The sequence below is a fragment of the Quercus suber genome, unplaced genomic scaffold, assembly GCF_002906115.3.
Source record: "Quercus suber isolate HL8 unplaced genomic scaffold, Cork oak 2.0 scaffold_125, whole genome shotgun sequence".
In the NCBI taxonomy this organism is placed as follows: domain Eukaryota; kingdom Viridiplantae; phylum Streptophyta; class Magnoliopsida; order Fagales; family Fagaceae; genus Quercus; species Quercus suber.
The window spans coordinates 453,023-474,639 of record NW_027069589.1 but is presented as its reverse complement, the minus strand read 5'-3'; the positions used below and the strand labels follow the sequence as shown (position 1 = coordinate 474,639).

Genomic DNA, 21,617 nt, shown 5'->3' with positions numbered 1-21,617 from the left:
CCCCCTGAATAACCCACTAGTGCTACAATCATCAATGAGATTGTGTGAAACTTAAGCTACCTACCACGTGTGCCATACATATCCCAGTAATATAGTTAAAAAAAATAGATAAAAGCACTTGTAACAATGGTTGAAAAGAATTGTTTCTCAAAAAAATTAAAAAATAAAAAATAAAACAATGGTTGAATAAAAAAATAAAAAAATTGTTTAAATATCTTCTCCCATTTATTACCCTCCATACCCCACAGCCCATTCTGCATATTTCAAGTTCTCTCTCAAAACTTTGAAGAACAATGGAGAACTGACCGAAACAGCACTCCTTTTGCTCGTTGCTTCTGTCTTGATGCTGAATGCAGATAAGCATGTATTAAACTGGTTTTCCCCTTTTGTTTTCTCTCTATCTCACACAAAGCACTCTCTCACATCACACCTTTACCAAAAAACCTCTCTCTTTCTCTCTCTATATTCAGACCCATAACTTCAATTCATGCCGGCCGAATCTTGTATTGAAACTATGTCGGGTCAGATCGACTTCTGTCTATTTTTTCTTTTCTTATTCTGATTCGATTTTGGTGTTACAATTTGACTATTTTTATGAGAACTAGATTGTATTTTGATTATTCATCTTCGTTTAGAGAAATTTTTAGAGACTGAAAAAAAAAAAAAAAAAAAAGGACATGGAAAGAGCGTGATACAGAAAGAAAGAAAGAATTGATATAATATTTCAGTGACTGGAATTTTTATTAGAAGAAATTCAACTACTAATATACAATAACCCATCAGGGCTGGACAGGTACCATATATATGAACCAAAAAAACTTTTGAGGTTTAGAGAAACTGTTGAACCAATGTTTTGTGGTTTCACTCTCTAAACTGAGTCTTTTGTGTTTAGCTCTCCTGTTGGAGATGCTCTTAGTGATTGTCAACAAAATCATATACTCCTGCGTTTGCCTTGTTTGTTTCTCACCTCATATTTTGTGACTTTTGACTAGTCTCTTTACTCTTTTATCTCTCATTATTTTGCATGGAAATGGGAAATCCCCCTAGCAAAAGCAGTTTCAAAGTTTTGGACCAATATGAAATGCTATTATCTCACTTACTCATAGTATTAGCTCACCTACCAACAAATATTGGATGATATCCCTTCTGGGATTTTTGGGACATATGTGTATCACACGAGATTAGATTGTCCCAAAGTCCCAACTCCCAACAATTGTGTTATTATATAATTTTTTCTCAAAGTTACAATCCTAATTAGAGCAGAAGTTCAGGCTATTTCAAACAATTTCAAGCCTCAATATGAAGGTCAATTAAAATTTTTAAAAAATGCATATCATATATCAGCCAAAAAAATAACAAAAGCACACCACTATATTAAAAGTAAGAACTCCACAAAACACAATATTTGCCCCAAACAAATGGAAGCATACAACACAATATTACCCGATTGTATGCATCACTTATTAAACCCAAAAAAATTAAACCCAAAAAAAAAAAAAAACATATCATATCACTTGTTTGTAACAAAAAGGGTACCATATGGACTCGCTTAGCCTACAAACAAGCGTAATTTACACCTAGAAGTGAGAAACATATATATATATATATATATATATATATGATGCGAGTATGCGACATCAACACCACCTAGTGGTGTCCAGGAAGCTTCTCCTTGATCTTCTCCATCACTCCCTTCTTCTGCTGATGTTGTTGGCCCTTGTAGTGACCCGGGGCTGTAGTTGAAGTTGTGTGACCTTGCCCAACACCTGGGATGTTCTCTTTTATTTTCTCTGTCAACCCCTGATGATGTTGGCCCTCGTAGTAACCTGGGGCTGTAGTTGAAGTTGTGTGACCTTGCTGGTACGGATCATTATGCTTGCGCCCAAGACCTGGTATCTTCTCTTTTATTTTCTCTGTCAACCCCTTCTTCCCCTGGTTTTGGTAATGCGACATTTTCAAAGTGAAAGAGCAAAAGCAGGAGCTTTTAATAAGCAAAAGTCGAAGCTATAACTAATTTGGCTAATTACTGAGTATAACAAAAACAAGTGTAAAAACAAGTAGATTGTGAATATTCGAAGATGTATGAAAACTATGGTGTAGGATTAGGATTTATATAGGCGAGCATGTGTGGTATGTGGTAGAGTAGTTGGACTTGGACGCGCTTTTAGGTTGTTAAACGTGGCAAGAGTTTAATAAAGCATCTGCAACATTTATTGTGATAAAATAAAAGGTGTTTCGTTCACAGTATTTTCATAATAAATAGTAAGTAATTAGTTATTATATGTTTAAATTTGAACTTAATATTAAGATTATTTTTTTTATCATAACAATAATAACTAATAATAACTTGTTACTTAAAATTTATTATATAAATATTGTGAATATATTATTTTTCGCGTCGGTAATGAGAAGATGGGACGACACGTCGCCAGGTTCATGAAAACAAGGACCAAGTTTGAATATATGGAAGCATGAAAAAATAGCCGTGGATCCCAGGTGATGTATATCTTGGTCGACGTGACTTTTCGATTCTGCTGCCTCTCTCTAGTTTGGTGTTAATGCTTTACTGCAGGTGTTGGATATGTATCAAAGATATTTTGATCATCTCATAGTCGTAGGTCCCGCGTGTAGATAACTTGCATTAAGAAAATCAAAACAAGGTAAAAATGTGAAACCGACCTCTAAGTTTCACGTTGTAAAACCTCAACTTTTTAAAAAATATAATATCAAAAAGTTGAATTAAAATCACGCATGGGCTCATAACACATTTATTTATGTGTTTAGGTGACAGATGTGCACAACTGAATTATTTTATGGTTATGGGTTAGGCTATAAATGGGTGCACGAATTGTTAAATTAGAATTGGACTCCTCATGCCTAGGAATATTATTAGGACTATTTAGCAAACTGTTTAGAATATCTTCTTGAGAAGATCCTAAATATCCTGTTCAAAAGGAATGAAGATGCCTTATTAACCGTGGGCCAAGCCCAAAAGCCCAGTGAAGAAAAGCAGGAAGTCACCAGCCCTTTCAAGAGTATGTCACAAGCTGATGAACGTAAGGTAAGTGATTTATCCCAAGTGGGCTTAGGAAAAGAAAAGAAAGCCCAAGGTAGAGGAAAGTTGAAACAGGTAGCTAGGGAAAAGGGTAAGGCCCAAAATCTGAATATGCTAGCCCAACCCCCTTTAGCGGGCACGAAAAGAGGAGAAAGACATGAGGAATTTGAAAATGAGAATGAAAGGCCCCATAAACGGGCATGTGAAGTGCACAACTCTGGTGATAACCAGATGAATGTTATATTGGCAGTGGCTGTGACGCAGCACCACCAGGAGCAATGAGGGCCTTGAGTTGGAATTGTCAGGGGCTTGGGAACCCCCAGATAGTTGATGCGCTGCGTGAAATGAAGCAGCGTTGGGATCCCGATGTAGTCTTCTTAATGGAGACTAAATTACACAAAAAAGGCATGGAACGTGCAAAAGAGAGGGTTGGGTTTGTTTTTGGTTTAATTGTACCTAAGTCTGAGAATTGTGGTGGAATGGTGATGTTGTGGAAAAAGGAGTTCAAACTAGAGATCATGGGATATACTGGAAATGTTATTGATGCTATCATAACTGATGAGCCATTTGGGTTCAAGTGGAGAATTATTGGCTTCTATGGGCAGTTTGAAACGCATAGAAGGAAGGAGTCGTGGGACCAATTAAAAGCACTGAATAGAAAGTTTCATCTACCATGGTTATGCCTTGGGGATTTTAATGAGATACTATCAGTGGATGAAAACTTGGGACGTGTGCGGAGAACCCAAAAACAAATGGAAGGGTTCAGATTAGCAGTCAACACTTATGGCTTCAAAGACTTAGGTTACACTAGCCCACGTTTCACTTGGTGTAATATGCAGGAGAGGGAGGACAAAGTTTATCTAAGGTTAGACAAAGCTTTGGCAACACAAAACTGGATCGATAACTACAGAGAAGTTAGAGTTCACCATATAGTGGATTCAACCTCGGATCATTTTGCTTTGTTAATTTCGGATTCCTTTGCTCCCCAACCACCGAGGAAGCATTGATTCCATTTTGAGGCAATGTGGACAAAAAAGAAAGAATGCAGGGATATAATTGAGGCTGCTTAGAGAGACAGTACAAGCCAAAATACCCCTAGTGGTGCAAGACTAAGTCAGTGTGCAGCAGAGCTTAACCAATGGAATATGTCAACCTTTGGAAGAGTTCCGAAGCAAATCCGAGACAAAAGAAAAGCTCTCAGTGATATGGTAGTAGGAGATAGAGAAGGAAGAATAGGAGGAGAAATTAATAAGTTAAGAAAAGAGATAAATGACTTCTTGGATAATGAGGAAATAATGTGGCAATAGAGGGCTAAAGTTCAATGGCTTGGGCTAGGAGATAAAAATACAAAGTACTTCCATTTCAAAGCATCAGAGAGGAAAAAGAAGAATACAATCCTCTGTTTAATGGACGAAGAAGGCAATTGGTGCAACTCCAAGGATGGCATTGCAGACATTACTGTGCCATACTTCGAGACGCTCTACACCACTTCTTACCCCAGCAGAATAGCAGAAGTTACTGCCACAATACCTAAAAGGGTCACAAGTGAGATGAACCAGAGCCTCATCAAAGAATTCACAAAAGAGGAGGTTGAGGTGGCCCTCAAGCAAATGCACCCCACAAAAGCCCCTGGACCAGATAGTATGTCAGCTATTTTCTTTCAAAAATATTGGAATGTTGTGGGTAATGATGTTACGTGCATGGTGTTGAATGTTCTAAATTCTAACATGTCCATGGCTGAGATTAATAGGACTAATATTACGTTGATCCCAAAAATAAAAAACCCCACCAAAATGACAGACTTTAGACCTATAAGTTTAAGTAATGTCATCTATAAGCTTATATCTAAGGTCCTAGCTAACCGACTCAAAACCATTCTCCCTCAAATCATCACTGAAAATCAGAGTGCCTTCCTCTCTGAGCAGCTTATCACTGACAATGTGTTAATATCCTTTGAGCTTATGCACTACTTGGATCATAAAAGAGAGGGGAACAAGTGCTTTATGGCTGTCAAGCTCGACATGAGCAAAGCATATGATAGAGTTGAGTGGGGTTTCATTGAGAAAGTAATGGAAAAACTGGGATTTCATGAAAGATGGGTCAGCCTTATTATGCACTGCATTACAACTGTTACTTACTCTGTCCTGATTAATGGTGTAGCCCACGGGTGCATTATCCCATCTAGGGGACTCTAGCAAGGAGATCCCCTATCATCTTACTTGTTCCTTCTTTGTACAAATGGTTTCTCATCTCTTATAAATGATGCAGCTAGAAACAATATGCTTAGTGGTGTCACCATAAATAGAGGCTACCCCATGTTCACCTATCTATTCTTCGCCGACGATAGCCTTCTCTTCTGCAAGGCAAGCACACAAGAATGTCAGAAGCTTATAGCCATCCTCAATCTCTATGAAGCAGCCTCTGGACAAAAAATCAATGTAGATAAGTCTTCAATGTTCTTTAGCCATAACACTCCACCTGAGCTTAAACATGAGTTATTGGAAGTATTGGGCCTGATGCAAGACTCAAGACATAACAAGTACCTTGGGCTGCCTTCTATCATTGGTAAATCCAAAACAGTGGTGTTTGCATATGTAAAGGAGATAGTTGCTAAGAAATTGTCTAGTTGGAAAGAAAAATTGCTTTCCATGGAGGAAAGAGAAGTGCTCATAAAGGCAGTAGCTCAAGCCATACCCACCTACACCATGAGTTGTTTCCTACTTTCTAAAAGTCTTTGTGATTATATTGAAGGTATGATGAGAAGGTTTTGGTGGGGCCAAAGAGATCAAGAATCAAAAATAGCATAGGTTAGTTGGAAGAAGCTTTACAAGTCTAAATTAGAAGGAGGTATAGGTTTTAGGAACCTTCAAGCTTTTAACCATGCTATACTAGCAAAGCAAGGTTGGAGATTGTTCTCTAATCCTCAGTCTCTAATTGCACGGATTTACAAAGCAAGATACTACCCCTATGGTGATGTGCTCAATTCAAAACTTGGCTGCAATCCTTCATATGCTTGGCGTAGCATCTTTCAAGCATTGGAAGTAATAAAAAAAGGCACCCGATGAAGAGTGGGAAATGGGCGACTAATTGACATTTGGGGAGACAAATGGCTTCCCAACCCCTCAACCTACAAGGTAGTAACTCCCCCTAGGCACATTAATGATTTTCTTATGGTCTCAGCATTTATTGACTCTGATACTAAAAGATGGAAAGCTGATGTAATCAGATCTGTCTTCCTTCCTTTCGAGGCAGACTCAATCCTAAATATTCCTTTGAGTTATAACTTACCAGAAGATAAGCTCATATGGATTGGCAATAGGAAAGGGGAGTTCATTGTTAAGAGCGTCTATTATATAGCCCTTAGTTTGGTGGAAGCAGAGGATATTGGAGAATGCTCATCTGAAGCTCGAGAATCCTCCTTTGGAGGAAAATGTGGCATCTAAAGATTCCAACAAAAATCAAAATCTTCGCGTGGCAAGCTTGCATGAACGGACTCCCAACCAGACTGAATCTTAACAAAAGAGGGGTAAACATTAATTCCATGTGCCCGATCTGTGAGAAAGAAATAGAAACCATCACCCATGTATTTCTTCAATGTGATCTAGCTAAACAAGTATGGGACAAGTGGGGTGGGTGTCCTATAAACCTGACAACAAGTCATTTTGATTTCACCTGATATAACAATGCAATTTCTGAATAATGGAGCTATGAATGATCTTGAAATGTTCTTTGTAACATATTGGGCGATTTGGTATAATTGAAATCAAAATTTTTTTGAGGATGCATGCCATTTCCCTAACCATGTATGGTTTTCTGCTAATACAATCAGATTAGACTACAGAGAAGCTGCTACACTATGTAGTCATTCCCAAAGTGATGAAGCAAGCAGATGGGAAGTTCCTCCCACGAGTGTGTACAAAGTTAATGTTTATGGAGCTACATCGGGAGGAGCAAGATACTCTGGGGTAGGAGTAGTGATAAGGAACAACATGGGAGAGCCTATAGCAGCACTTTGTAAGCCACTACCAAGGCAATTCTCAAGTCTGGAAACAGAAATCCTTGCTCTTGAACAAGGAATTCTTCTTGCTAAGGAAATGGAGCTCACTGATGTAATCCTTGAATCAGATGCTCTCACTGTGGTCCAAGACATTCAGGCAAAGGAATTCAATGGCAGCTTAGGCCATCTATATCAAGGCATTTGCTCCCTTCTTAAGTCTTTTAGCAGCTGGAAAATTTGTCACTTGAAAAGGGATTACAACACAGTAGCTCACACCCTTGCTCAGTATGCGAAATGTAATGAATTGGATCAAGTCTGAAAAGATGTAGCCCTCCGATGGTTCGGCATCTTATCCAACTTGACCGCTCCTAGAGCATTGTAACTTATTTGAGTTTCTGTTGTACTCCTTTCCAGCTTAATGAAGTTTTATTTCTCATCAAAAAAAAAAAAAAAAAAAGTCCCATAAAAGATATAGTTCAGAAATATATACTTGATCTCCTTAATATCATGCATGCTAGATTTCTCAAAATTTTTGCCTTCATGAATCACCTACTTCAATAAACAATCTGCCATTCAGTGTGATTTAATCTTGTGATACAGTTTCTTCCTATATTTAAAAGAGTTCATGAAGAAAATTTTCATGAAAGAAAAGACCAAAGACACATAAATTCACATTTTGTGTTCATACAATGATTAAGATTCTTACTCTATGAGTATTAAATGCATAGTATTTTGTTTTAACAAATTCAAGCAGCATTGCTATTCTGATCTCTTCTCAAATGGCTCAGAAATTGTTGTACGAAGGGCAGTATCAAAGGATGCTCAATCTATGATTAGTCCAAAGAGAGAGAGAGCAAGAGGAGTCCGTACCTCATTTCAACAAAACTTCATTTAAAAAAAGAAAGTATAGTACTTGCTTTTTTCTTTTTTAGTAATGTTATATAAAAACATTTTTAATTTTCTAAAAATTATTAATGTGGCAAATTTTTCTCTTTTGGATCCACTATCGATATCATTTTTTTTTTTTTTTACTTTTAAAAATTACTCTCGACATCAACTGTTTGTAAAAGAGTTTGTACCTTTAGCATATTTTATTTTTGTTAGAAATAGCCAAATTAGACACAATCACCTCAACTGTATTTAGTGAGAACCTAATTTTACAAACATCGAGTTCTATTCCAAAACTGGGCTTTTCATAAATAAAAATATTACGTCCACAATATTTTTACAACAAATTATAAGTAGCAAATTATTGATGGTTGTAATTGGTTAGTAAAAAAGTTATTTTAATGATGGATCCAGATTAGAATCGAATTGATATTTGGAAAAAGAGGTGGTTTTAGATTCTTTTATTTGATCACGATCAGACCAATGGTTGAGCGGTGATGTAGTAAATAATTTTATTCTTGTCTTCATTTCATTCCACTCTAGAATATCAAATTCCCTAAAATCATGGTCAAAGAGTTACCCAATGAACCATCATTCATTCTCACTTAAAACTTAAAAAACAAAGAAAAACCTAACTCCACGTGCGCACCTCTTCAACCCTAGTTAACCTTAACCTTAACCCAACCCCAAACTTTGTCCTTAATATCCTTGCTATAAATACTTTATATATATATATATATATATTGAAAAAAGAAGAAGAAGATTTTAGATATTAGCATTTGTTTTTTTAAGAGAGTTTCAAATTATGGCATCCGCTCCTGATGATAGCTCTTTTATCATTAGACCAAGACATCAATCGATCTTTAGAGTAGGAGGGGATTGAACCCTACACCTCTTATTCAATCATTAAAGACTTTAGCAGTTGAATTAATTGGAACCTGTTATTAATGTCCTTAATTCTCAAACTTTGTACATTCTCTCTGCTCAACGTACATGGCATCATAGACTTAATTGGAATATTTCTATATGGACCATCGAAAGCCTCTTCCATCCTTAAACCTTAATTCTATGAGAGGAGGGTGAATGGCCTTTTCTTGATTTTGAGTGCTTGAGATCAATGGTTAGATTGTTCGATACTAAATATGGATCATTAAAAGCACTTAACATGGTATGAATTATGAAACACACGAAATCCTTGGCCAACATTTGCATGAGTGGCGTTTCAAAGGTCTTAATAGAGGAAGCTTTTATGGCCACTTGTAGTGCCCATGAAATTCTTGTTGGTTTTATTATATTTTCCGAGCTTTTTTTTTCTCTGGTATAGTGTAAGGACAAAATTTAGTTACAAAATTAGTTGTAGCCTTAGACTACAAACTTATTTAATATCTTTTTATTGATGACATAATATCTTAATATCTTTAGCTACAAAATTAGTTGTAACCTTAGGCTACAAATCCACCATTGAATTACAACTTCTTCTTATATCCTCTATGTTTGCAAAATTTCAAAAAAAAAAAAAAAAAAAAAATAAAGATCAATAGTTATGTCATCAATAAAATTTTTAAATTACAAGTTTTTGTAATTTAAAAGTATGCACAAAATATAATATCTGATTGACACAAAATTTAAGATGTGTATTAAGAGCATAAAGAACATGCAATTTAACGATTAGATTTTCAAAATATGTTATAATTTTATTTTATTGAGTGATTTTGTAGCCTTAAGATACAATCAATTTTGTAGTTAAATTTTATCCATAGTGTAAAGGGTCTGATTTGGATTGAGGGTAGATAGAGAATTTGGTGAATAATGAATGATTTTGTTTCGGGGTGTGGTGTGTTGATATAAGAAGACCATAAGATGGCATTAATAAATCTAACGTTGTATATTTATTAATACCTATTTTTGTTAATAATCTTTATAATAACCCAAAATGTCATCAGATTCACACCCAAATTGCCTACCTTTTAAATATCATTAAAAATCTCATTTGATGACTGTTGGCATTTTTCTTTCTTGTTTTATTTCATTTCTTGAAAAATATGTTAACTTCTATTTCTTTTAATGATTATTGCATTAACTTGATTTTAACCAAATCAAATTGAGATTATAGCTATTTTCGCTCAGTCCCCTCTGTGGGGTGAAAGTGGGACAAGGCAAGGGTGAGCTGAGTTTGAGATATTTTGTCATTCCTAATTAGGTAATTTCCAAGTTGACTAGATAAAGATAAAAGATGATGGAAAATATCTCCATGAGAATGTGAATCACAAAGGTTTTTTTTGCCATTCCCATTAATCAAGTTCGTTGCGACAAGTTTTAGATGATTGTTTCCGAACCCATCATGTTTAATTTGAAAAGGGCTCTTTCTCCACAAATATATATATATATATATATATCTATATATATATATGAAAAGGGCTGAATTGGGTTTGCTTTCTTCCATCTACCACAAATGGATTGTTCCCAATTCAACGCAGCCCAATGGCCCCAATCCAAACCTGAAATGGTCCTTCCCCAAGTCCAACTGTCAACTACAACATCTAGACCTTACAAATCTCATCAGGCCCAAACAAAATCTCTTGCTTTGGATTAATGGGTAATGACACTACTACCAAATTCCAAGTAGTAGAGAGCAGAGACATTGTGATTTCAAAAAATAGTTACTTCAATGATACTTGGTTGGTGGACTCAATAGACTTTAAGGACCTATCGCATATTAAAAACTCCTAAATTTTATTTATCACACTATCAGTTCATGAGATTTTCGAAGTATTTTATGAGCAAAGAGTAGAATAAACAAACTTAAGATTAGAATCTCATTTCTTTGAAATCAGTTCATGTTTGTAACTGATTAAAGTAAAACACATTGATTCCTATTATTACAAACCCCATAAGAAATTTTTTGTTAACTTAAACATTTAATGTATCATTATTAGATTTATAATCCATTCATGAAGCAAAACAATCATAAAAGAATCCATCATTAACAGACAAACATTTCTTATTGAAATTCCATTGCAGATTTTGTCTTTCCATAGAGAGATGTGTAGAATTTTGCAGTGCTGTGAGTATGACAAATCATTTAGGCTAACTAGTATGACAAATCATTTTGACTAACTTAGAAAATTCAAGAAAGAAAAAAAAAGCACTTAAGCCATAGTCGTAGAAATCAATAGGGTACTTGATGTTGTCAATCCTCCAACCTTTCTGGAGGATTGTTAAAAAAGGGTTTGAAGTTTGTCAGCCTTTTTGGAGGCTTTGGAATGCTGCAGGAAGTGATGGTTATGGAGTTATTCGTATTGGTTTTACATTCAAGCTCACTTCAAATGCACTTCATTTGTGAAGCTAATTTTGTTGAACCGTCTCATCATAAGCAAGAATTTGAGCGTGTAACTGCGCGCTCTTGCAAGAATAGCATTACTAGTTTGTTTTCCTTGCCTCTCAATTGAATATTACTAGTTTTACTTGAAAGCTGATATCCTCTAGTCATTACTAATGCTTATTTTTCTTTTAGGGCCATTAACTGTCATAGAATTGGTAATGCATAATAAGAAATATCTTTAAAATTTAAAAAAAAAAAAAAAAAAAAAACTAAAGATCAATAGTTATGTCATCAATAAAATTTTTAAATTACAAGTTTTTGTAATTTAAAAGTATGCACAAAATATAATATCTAATTGACACAAAATTTAAGATGTGTATTAAGAGCGTAAAGAACATGCAATTTAACGATTAGATTTTCAAAATATGTTATAATTTTATTTTATTGAGTGATTTTGTAGCCTTAAGATATAATCAATTTTGTAGTTAAATTTTTTCCATACTGTAAAGGGTCTGATTTGGATTGAGGGTAGATAGAAAATTTGGTGAATAATGAATGATTTTGTTTCGGGGTGTGGTGTGTTGATATAAGAAGACCATATGATGGCATTAATAAATCTAACTTTGTATATTTATTAATACCTATTTTTGTTAATAATCTTTATGATAACCCAAAATGTCATCAGATTCACACCCAAATTGCCTACCTTTTAAATATCATTAAAAATCTCATTTGATGACTGCTGGCATTTTTCTTTCTTGTTTTATTTCATTTCTTGAAAAATATGTTAACTTCTATTTCTTTTAATGATTATTGCATTAACTTGATTTTAACCAAATCAAATTGAGATTATAGCTATTTTCGCTCAGTCCCCTCTGTGGGGTGAAAGTGGGACAAGGCAAGGGTGGGCTGAGTTTGAGATATTTTGTGATTCGTAATTAGATAATTTCCAAGTTGACTAGATAAAGATAAAAGACGATGGAAAATATCTACATGAGAATGTGAATCACAAAGGTTTTTTTTTGCGATTCCCATTAATCAAGTTCGTTGCGACAAGTTTTAGATGATTGTTTCCGAACCCATCATGTTTAATTTGAAAAGGGCTCTTTCTCCACAAATATATATATATATATATATATGCAAAGGGCTGAATTGGGATTGCCTTCTTCCATCTACCACAAATGGATTGTTCCCAATTCAACGCAGCCCAATGGCCCCAATCCAAACCTGAAATGGTCCTTCCCCAAGTCCAACTGTCAACTACAACATCTAGACCTTACAAATCTCATCAGGCCCAAACAAAATCTCTTGCTTTTGATTAATGGGTAATGACACTACTACCAAATTTCATGTAGTAGAGAGCAGAGACATTGTGATTTCAAAAAATAGTTACTTCAATGATACTTGGTTGGTGGACTCAATAGACTTTAAAGACTTATCGCATATTAAAAACTCCTAAATTTTATTTATCACACTATCAGTTCATGAGATTTTCGAAGTATTTTATGAACAAAGAGTAGAATAAACAAACTTAAGATTAGAATCTCATTTCCTTGAAATCAGTTCATGTTTGTAACTGATTAAAGTAAAACACATTGATTCCTATTATTACAAACCCCATAAGAAATTTTTTGTTAACTTAAACATTTNTGGGAAGAGAAAAATCTCCAAGGAAGAATGAGAAGAAAGAAGGAACATCATCCAAGGAAATCAAAGCTTGACCTTGAGAAGTACATTGTAAAAAAGATTTCACGTGCCCCATATTAGTTGTCCAATCAAGTTCCACACAGAACTGGGTGACTCCTAAACTTGACATAATTGCTGCAATAAAAGACAGCAACATGCTAAGAATGACAGTAATTAATATAACCTCCATCTTGGAACATTACTACAACATTTCTCATGAAGGACTTTGTGAGGCATTGAGCTTAGAGGTCCTATTGTTTGCATTTGGATCCTTATCTTTTTCACATAAAAGACCTCTCCTGGTGAGTCTTGTGGCTGATAGTCTGACCATGAAAGGTTATAGCTCTATCTTAAATATCTTCCTTATTGCAGTATTGACTGCTCTAAAAGGGGCTTTTGTTCTGCCAAATAGCATTAAGCATAACTGGATACCCAAACTATGAACAATCAGTAAAAGTAAAACCTACTCCAAAAGAATAGGGTATCATATCATGTAAATGTGAACTGAGCTATCAGCAAGTGGAAGTTTCTACTCAAGTGAGCTCAACTTGGTACTAAAAACCTTTTCTTTTTTTTTTCTTTTTTTTTACACAAGCATTAAACTAAATTTCAAAGCCAATTAAATATAAAAAGCATTATCATTGTGGAACAAAACATTCATCATATATTAATCCACAATGGAATCACCTGTTTTGGTCTTTGCCAGGGATGGCTGTACGACTACATGCATTATGATAACACCACTGCCATTATCACCAAAAGGCATTTTACATTGGCCAACAGTCTTGTTGTTTTCCAAAATTTTACCGGAATTAATCAGTTTCACTTCACTTGCTGCCTTTGGTATGATTGTTTTACCTAACAATTGAAAAGATCATTGTAAAAAGAGTCAAAACAAAACACAGAAAATTAAACCTCTAAATTAAAAAATTTATTATAAAAAATAAAAAATAAAAAATTTACTAAAGAAAACATTGGCAAGCAAGATTGATCAACATTTTAACTGCTTTCAAATTCACAGAACTGAAACAACAACATTTTAACCTTACAGACTGACCTGATGATAAACATGATTGATGCTACATTAACAACATAATAAATAAATTTCTAAATTACTTTTTCCTTCTAGGAAAGTGCTAAAACTATTACAAATTTTTACACAAAAGACTTACTTCTTTTTTTTTTTTTAATAGGTAAACCAGTATTTTATTGAGCAGAACTACTGCGAGCATGAATGAACACAAAGAAGTCTAAAGAATTACAAGTTTATGTACAGAAAGATAATGATTATAAAAACTCAAAGATGGAGTCACAATCGGTAAAGCCCCACGCTTGAGCCCAATCAAACAACAATCTAGCAAACAGCTCAACCAATTGGATTCTTGAAATTTCCTTATCCTTAAAATTACGACAATTATTTTACTGCCACAAAGTCTACACCAAACATAATGGAACCAAATTCCCAAAAATCTGAAATTTTTTTTACCTACCCAATTCCGCCACCAAAACAAAAAGTGAGGGAACGTTTTTGGTAATACCCAATAAAACCCAACGAAATGAAAGACAAAACTCCACAAAGCATATGTAACACTGCAATGTAACAAAAGGTGCTCCACTATCACCCGACTACAACGACACATACAACACCACCTACTAAAGTGTATCATTCTTCTCTTAATAAGTTTATCACAAGTGAAGAATAAGATTATTTTACGACAAAAATACTTACAAAATAACTTTGTGATGAATATAATTATGTCACTTTTTTTCGTTATTAGTAACACATCAGCTTGTAAGATCATGCGTAGTAAATTTTAGAATACCTATGTAGTAAACAACCTTAAACCATCCTATCTTAATTTGAATCATTATGAAAATACACGAAAATCAGAATCCATATTAGCTTTTAATAGTCATATAATTTTGCGCTAAGTGTCCATCAAAACAAAAGGTCAGGGACTGTTTTTGGTAATACCCAATAAAACCCAAAGGAATGAAAGACAAAACTCCACAAAGCATATGCAACACTGCAATGTAACAAAAAGTGCTCCACTGTCTCCCCACTACAATGACACATACAACACCACCTACTAGAGTGTATCATTCATCCCTATAATCTTATGAGGATCTTCCTCCATGTTCCTGTCCATACAAAGAACTCTTAATAAAGTTATTTGCCACACAAAACTTACAAACCAACGTTGTGACGAATAAAATAGTCACCTTTTTGTTATTAGTAACACATCAGCTTGTAAGATCATGTCTAGTATATCTTATAATACCTATGCAGTAAACAACCTTAAACCATCCTATCTTAATTTGAATCAGTAAGAAAATAAGCGAAAATCAGAACCCAAATTAGCTTTTAATAGTAGTCTAATTTTGCGCCAAGTGTCCATTTTAATAATTTTATTAAAATTTTGGGTCAAGTGATCCATTCATAATACTCTGTTACACGTTTCCTCAAATTTTATAATGCCTATGCAGTAAACAACCTTAAACCATCCTATCTTAATTTGAATCAGTAACCTAATTTTGCGCCAAGTGTCCATTTCTATAATTTTTATTAAAATTTCGGGCGACAAGTGATCCATTCACAATACTATGTTAAATGTTTCCGCAAGTAAACACAAGTTACAACTTACAACCTTAAATTATTACTAACAAAGATCCACAAAACCCAGATTGAAAAAAACAAGAAACAAATTACAATAAAAGATTAAAATTAAGAAAAACCCAATTGAGAAAATTGAATTTAGGGAACTGGGTCATAGTGAAAAAGGCAAAAAGACCAAACCTTTGGGCCAATCGGAGACGATCCTCTGCTTAAGCATATCGACCGTGGAGGCCGATGAGTACCGAAATGGGCCCAAATCAGACCCATCGTACAGCCTGAACTTTATGTCAACTAAATCCTCCTCCGGCATCTGCGACACCGTTTTGACTTTTCCTCCTCCAATCGCTTCCTTCCACGTGTCCCACCGACCGCAGCTTTATAAAACAAAAAGATCTAGAATTATTTGGTGAAATTAAGGAAACAAAAAACAATAACAACATAAGATGAATGGTTTTTTTTTTTTTTAAAACCTTTTTTTGATGATGATGGTGATGATCTTTGTTTTGGCTTTTTGGGTTTTTTTTTTTTTTTTTTTGGGAAAAAAAATTGGGACTTTTGTTCTGTTTGTTTTTTGGTGTTGTGTTGTGTGTGGGTGGTTTTGAAAGATCGAAGGTTTGTTGGGTGAGCTGAAGAAGACAAAACAAAAGTGGTTTCTTTTTCTTTTCCGAATTCTTCAATCCAAAAAATTGAAAAAAGAAAAGGAAAAAAAAAAAAACACCAACTATACAGTACACAACGCGTTTTTGATTGCCATACTTTTTTTTTTTTTTTTTGAGAAGCATTGATTGCCATACAGTGGAGGTAGAAATATCGACATCGAAACGACAGCGTTTAGTATCATTACGAAAATGACAACACCTTTCTTTAAGATATTAAAAAATTCTACTTAAGTTTTATCTCTTTAAAAATAAAGTTATAACCTTCTTTCCATATAATTTGATTCTTAGAAGACGAGGGATAACTTAACAATTAGAACATTCTCATCAAGAATTTCAAAAAGAAAAAGAATAGTATAAATTTATCGATCTACTTTACAATTCCCCCCATGTTAAAGTTTTTACTTTTTTTTATTATTTTATTTATAATAATATAAACATCTTATTAAAATAATAATAAGTTGCTACAATGAGCTCTCATTTATGAGAGTTCACTGTAACAGGATATCAAATTATTTTAGATATGACATCTTTGATGGAGCATAATTTTGTGATTTAAGATATTAAAAATAACTTTTGAGTGGGTTTGACACTCTTGTTGTGAATGCTCTTAATATATAGATATATATATATATATATATTTATATAAATATATACAAGATTAATATATTTTTTGAATCTAATCTAATAGTGTATAAATGTCAAAGCAAAACTTATGTATAATATTTAAATGTTATTTCTTAGCTTCTCATTTTAAAATTCAGCCATGTGGTTGTACTTAATTAAAAATATACTTCCATTATATAAGAAAAAAGCCATATAGTTGAATTTTAAGAGGATAATCTAAGAACAACACCTAAATTTTGTCCATAATGTCGTATTATTTTTAGGGGTGGGGCTACACACATGGGGTGGGGGGCACCATGGCCCCCCAAAATTTTAAAAAATTGCTTATTAAGTTTTGATTAAACAAGTCATTGGCTTGTTAAAAAGAATCTTGTGACTAAAACTATACATGAAATATATTTTTTAATCTAATCTAATAGTGTATATAATGTCAAAGCCAAACTTAGGTACTATTTCTTAGATTTTCCTTTTTAAAATTTAGCTACGTGACAGTACTTAACTAAAAATACAATTTCATCCTATGAGAAAAAAGTCATATAGCTAAATTTTAAGAGGGAAATCCAAGAAATAACATCTAAGTTTGTCCATAATGTCATATTATTTTTAGGGGTGGAGCTACACACATGGTGGGGGCCATTCCCCCCTCTCCCCCCCACCCCCGCGCACCAAATTTTTAAAAATTCCTTATTATGCAGCGCTTAAATAAGTCATCGACTCATTAAAAAGAATTTTGTAATTAAAATTACACATGAAATGTCTTTTTAGTTACCATATAATAGGTTAGAGTAAAATATTTCTAAACATATTTGGAGCCAAATTTGTTCCTCCAAGTTTTGAATCATTGATATTTTTGAAAATTTCATTAATTCAAAAATTTTTTTTTTTTTTTACTTACTTTGGTTATTTGGTATACAATATAAACCAACATAATTTTGATAGAAAATGCAAAGTTTTTTTTTTTTTTGGGTGTGTGTATATATATAACTAATCAAATAAAAAAGTGTGTAATATATTAGTGTCATGACTCGGCTCTCCAAACAAAAATTTCTAGCTCCATCTTGATAATTTTTGTATGTTTCTCTAGGTAACGTGTAACAAGGAGACTAGCTCCAATTTTAAAATGAACTTCTTATGTAGAGGCTTGAAGATGGAGGAGTCTAGACATGAAAACAGGTTAAAGCACCATAATGATATCATTTATGTATGTGCATGCATTTGCATTGTGCATGACCACTAAAATCATGATACTAGTTCTTGGAGAAGTTAATTTTTAGTTCTTAAAGAGCTGGAAACGTCAAACGTGTTATTTTTGTTATAAATTTTGCTTATGTAGAAAAATTCGAAAAATCACGTCATACTTTGTTATTACAAAAAAATTTTTTTTAAAAAAATCCTAACTTAAATATCATTCATAATCTGTAATTTAATAAGTTGGGTACATAGCAAATTTGTGGACAAAATGTTATGAATACAAAGCATATATTGAGCTATGATAGGGTCACAACATAAATCCTAATTTGAGAACAAAGCATAATTTTCCTGTGGGTTCTAGTTAGCTCAACTGGTAAAGTCTCTAATGGTTGTATAAGAGATCTGGGGTTCAATCCCCGCCTACACCAAAAACTGATTGGTGTCTTGGTCTGATGATAAAGAGCTATCATCAGGAGCGGACGCCATAGGTTGAAACTCTCTCAAAAAAAAAAAAGCATAATTTTCCTACCATCTCATATATGGTCCTACCATAATTTGCATCTTAAAGATAATTACTTTATTTTTTTATTTTATAGTATCTTTTGACAAAAAACAATTTAATTTTGCTATGAAATTATTGTGGTCATAGCTTTATTGCATATGTTTTCATTAAGTCTAAAGTTACAACATATATCACAACTATCTAGTTGGTAAGTTGTTAATCGTAGACAATAGAAAATAGTAATAGTGGTGGGTTTACATGAGAATTAGGGATTGAGTTAGGATTTTGAGTTAGAGGGGTTGAAGTACGAAATGTTTTTCATGAAAATCTAAATTAGTATTTATTATCAAAAGAGAACCTTTTTTTTTTAATATATTGAAAATCAAGTATAATTCATTCTTTATTAAATGTTGCTTCAATTTCTCCTTTAATGTATAAAATCAAAGTGTTTGTAAAAAATCATCTTTCAATTTGTTGTGAAAGTCTAGTTTTGACAACATTCAAATAGACAACAAAAAGAGATGTCACAGAGAGTTTGACATTTGCTTAGATTAATTATTTATGTCTAAAAATACTCTTTGTCTCTTTAATAAAACTAGTATGTAATCCATGCAAACACATTTATGTATTTAAAATTAAACACAATTTTTACTATAAAAATATAAATAATCAGTACAATTATTAAAAAAATAGCATGTAACCCATGCATATGTATAGATATATTTAAAATTAAACACAATTTTTATCATAAAAATATAAATAATTAGTCAATTTTTTTTAAAAAATAAATGTAATTAGTCATATATTAAAATTCTTACCTAAATTTAATACTATTTATGATTTTTTTTTTCTAATTTTTGATAAGATAGTCTGCCATTTATCCTAAAAAAAAAAAAAAAAATAGAACGTGTGTTGATCTTTGTTGTGTGGTAACTTTTATTGAGTATACGGAATTGTTTTTATTATTATTATTATTATTATTTAATTTTAGATTCTTAATATGTTGTACCCATTAATTTACTTGGCACAAATATTAAAAAATTTAAGTGGACACAAGAAACAAACTTAAGTGGATAATTATAATATGATCCTCACATAAATTTAGACACATGGCATCAAATTGAATTATAATTTCAAACCAAACTAGTGGTACTTTTTCTCATTGGTTCATGCCTTATAAGGTGCAAAGAGGAAGGATTTCCTTCCAATGTGGGACAAAAGAGCAAAAATTGCCTAGAAGTACACATGAGTTTCCTTGAAGTAAAAAATGCCCCCCCCCCCCACACACATATATATATAGATTTAATATTACTTATGATTTTTTTTCTAATTTTTAATAAGATAGAACGTTTGGTGATCTTTGTTGTGCATTGATTTTTTTTTTTTTTGAGTATATGTGATTGGTTATTTATTTATTTATTATTATTTAATTTTATAGTTTATTAATATTAGATTCTTAATATTTTGCACTTATTAACTCACTTAATATTTAGACACATGGCATAAAATTGGATTCTAATTTCAAATTCTAATTGAATTTTCTCTAAATTTTGCTTATTAATATATATATATATATATAGATTTAATACTACTTATGAATTTTTTTTTCTTTTTAAAAAGATAGAACGTGTGGTGATCTTTGCTGTGCGTTGACTTTTTTTTTTTTAGTATATGTGATTGGTTTTTTATTTAATTATTATTATTTAATTTTATAGTTTATTAATACTAGATTCTTAATATTTTGCACTTATTAACTCACTTAGTACAAAAATTTAAAAAACTTAAGTAGACACATGACACAAACTTAAGTGGATAATTATAGTGTGGTTTCCATATAAATTTAGACACATGACACACAATTAGATTCTAATTTCAAATTTTAATTAAATTTTCTCTAAGTTTTGCATATATATATACTAGTATGTAGCACTGAGTTTATTCATGTTTAAAAGGCTCATTTAAGTCTAAATTCATATTATTAACTAGAAAATTTTATTAACAAAACTTAGCAGTACATATATTTTACACAGAAAGATGAACCTTGGTGACAATGTTTATTCAAAAAATCCATTCACGCTTTTGAATCTTCAATCTCTATTGGTGATTGAAATTTTTGCAGCTTAAAAAATTTAAAATTAAAAAAAAAAACTCCCTCAGAGTTGTACTCATTTTGTAATTTTACGATAGGTCATTTTGTAACATGATGGACATTTGTGTGAAGAAAAAACCTCTGAAGTTCCATGACTGATAAAAGAAATTGTCTCAAATTTCTTTTTATAGAGAGATGGGTTTATGCGTGTTTTTATACATCTTTCATAGTTGTATTATCACGAAGCAAGTCCAATGGATTTAAATTGGTACTATCGATTCCCAAAACATGAGTGTTTAATGTGTTATTAATTTCATCTCATTGGCTTCTGCACATGACAGCAAAATTAAAAATAATTAGATTGTACACATGTATAGTAAAATGAGACTCCAATTTCAGATTCTAATTGAACAATTGGAATGATAATATATGATAGTAACAACAATAGGAAAATTCAAATAAAATTTCAGATAATAATTTGAATAAAAAATTCTAGTAGAAAGACAGGATGGAGTGATCCACTCCAAGAAGGCAACCAAACTTGCGTAAATATAGAATAATAAATCTCTTTCCGAAAATTTACATTGTTCATAACATTTACCTTCACTGAAAATTTTAAAAACATAGTGATTCACATCTGCCATCCAGACATCTACAGCCGAGTCCTCTCCAATTCGCGTGAGATTCCATTGATCACTAAGTTCTTTTGCAGCTTGCAAAAAGTATCATCTATCGGTCCACAATAGTGCTTTCTTCATTGTTATAGGTGCCAAACGAACAAAAAGTCAAATATAAGGATAGTGAATTTTAGGCATAATGTGCATCTAATCACATATTAGTAATTTATAACAAATGTAAAGATGCAAACTTTGTAAGTGAATAGTAAACAAAACTCAGTGTTAGAACTAAGAAGAAAACACTTTAATCCGAAACTCAATGCAAATGTAAAGATGCAAACTTTGTAAGCAATTTATAACAAAGATGCAA

At 32.6% G+C, this 21,617-nt stretch overlaps 2 protein-coding genes across 2 annotated transcripts; both read right to left on the bottom strand.

The window, feature by feature from the left end:
• Positions 1-1,353: 1,353 nt before the first annotated feature.
• LOC112015796 (dehydrin Xero 2) lies at positions 1,354-2,108 on the bottom strand. Its single transcript, XM_024048230.2, has one exon. The coding sequence runs from the start codon at positions 1,951-1,953 to the stop codon at positions 1,648-1,650; it is 306 nt and encodes a 101-aa protein (XP_023903998.1). The 5' UTR covers positions 1,954-2,108; the 3' UTR covers positions 1,354-1,647.
• Positions 2,109-12,901: 10,793 nt separating this feature from the next.
• Positions 12,902-15,939, bottom strand: LOC112018836 (membrane-anchored ubiquitin-fold protein 3). Its single transcript, XM_065775998.1, has 3 exons — positions 15,746-15,939; positions 13,636-13,806; positions 12,902-13,083 (listed from the first exon to the last, which is right to left on the bottom strand). Exons 1-3 carry the CDS (start codon positions 15,873-15,875, stop codon positions 12,902-12,904), a joined length of 483 nt encoding a protein of 160 aa, XP_065632070.1. The 5' UTR covers positions 15,876-15,939.
• Positions 15,940-21,617: the final 5,678 nt, after the last annotated feature.

Excerpts from the sequence above, each read along its gene's own strand:
- LOC112015796 (XM_024048230.2), bottom strand. The coding sequence starts at position 1,953 with ATGTCGCATTACCAAAACCAGGGGAAGAAGGGGTTGACAGAGAAAATA.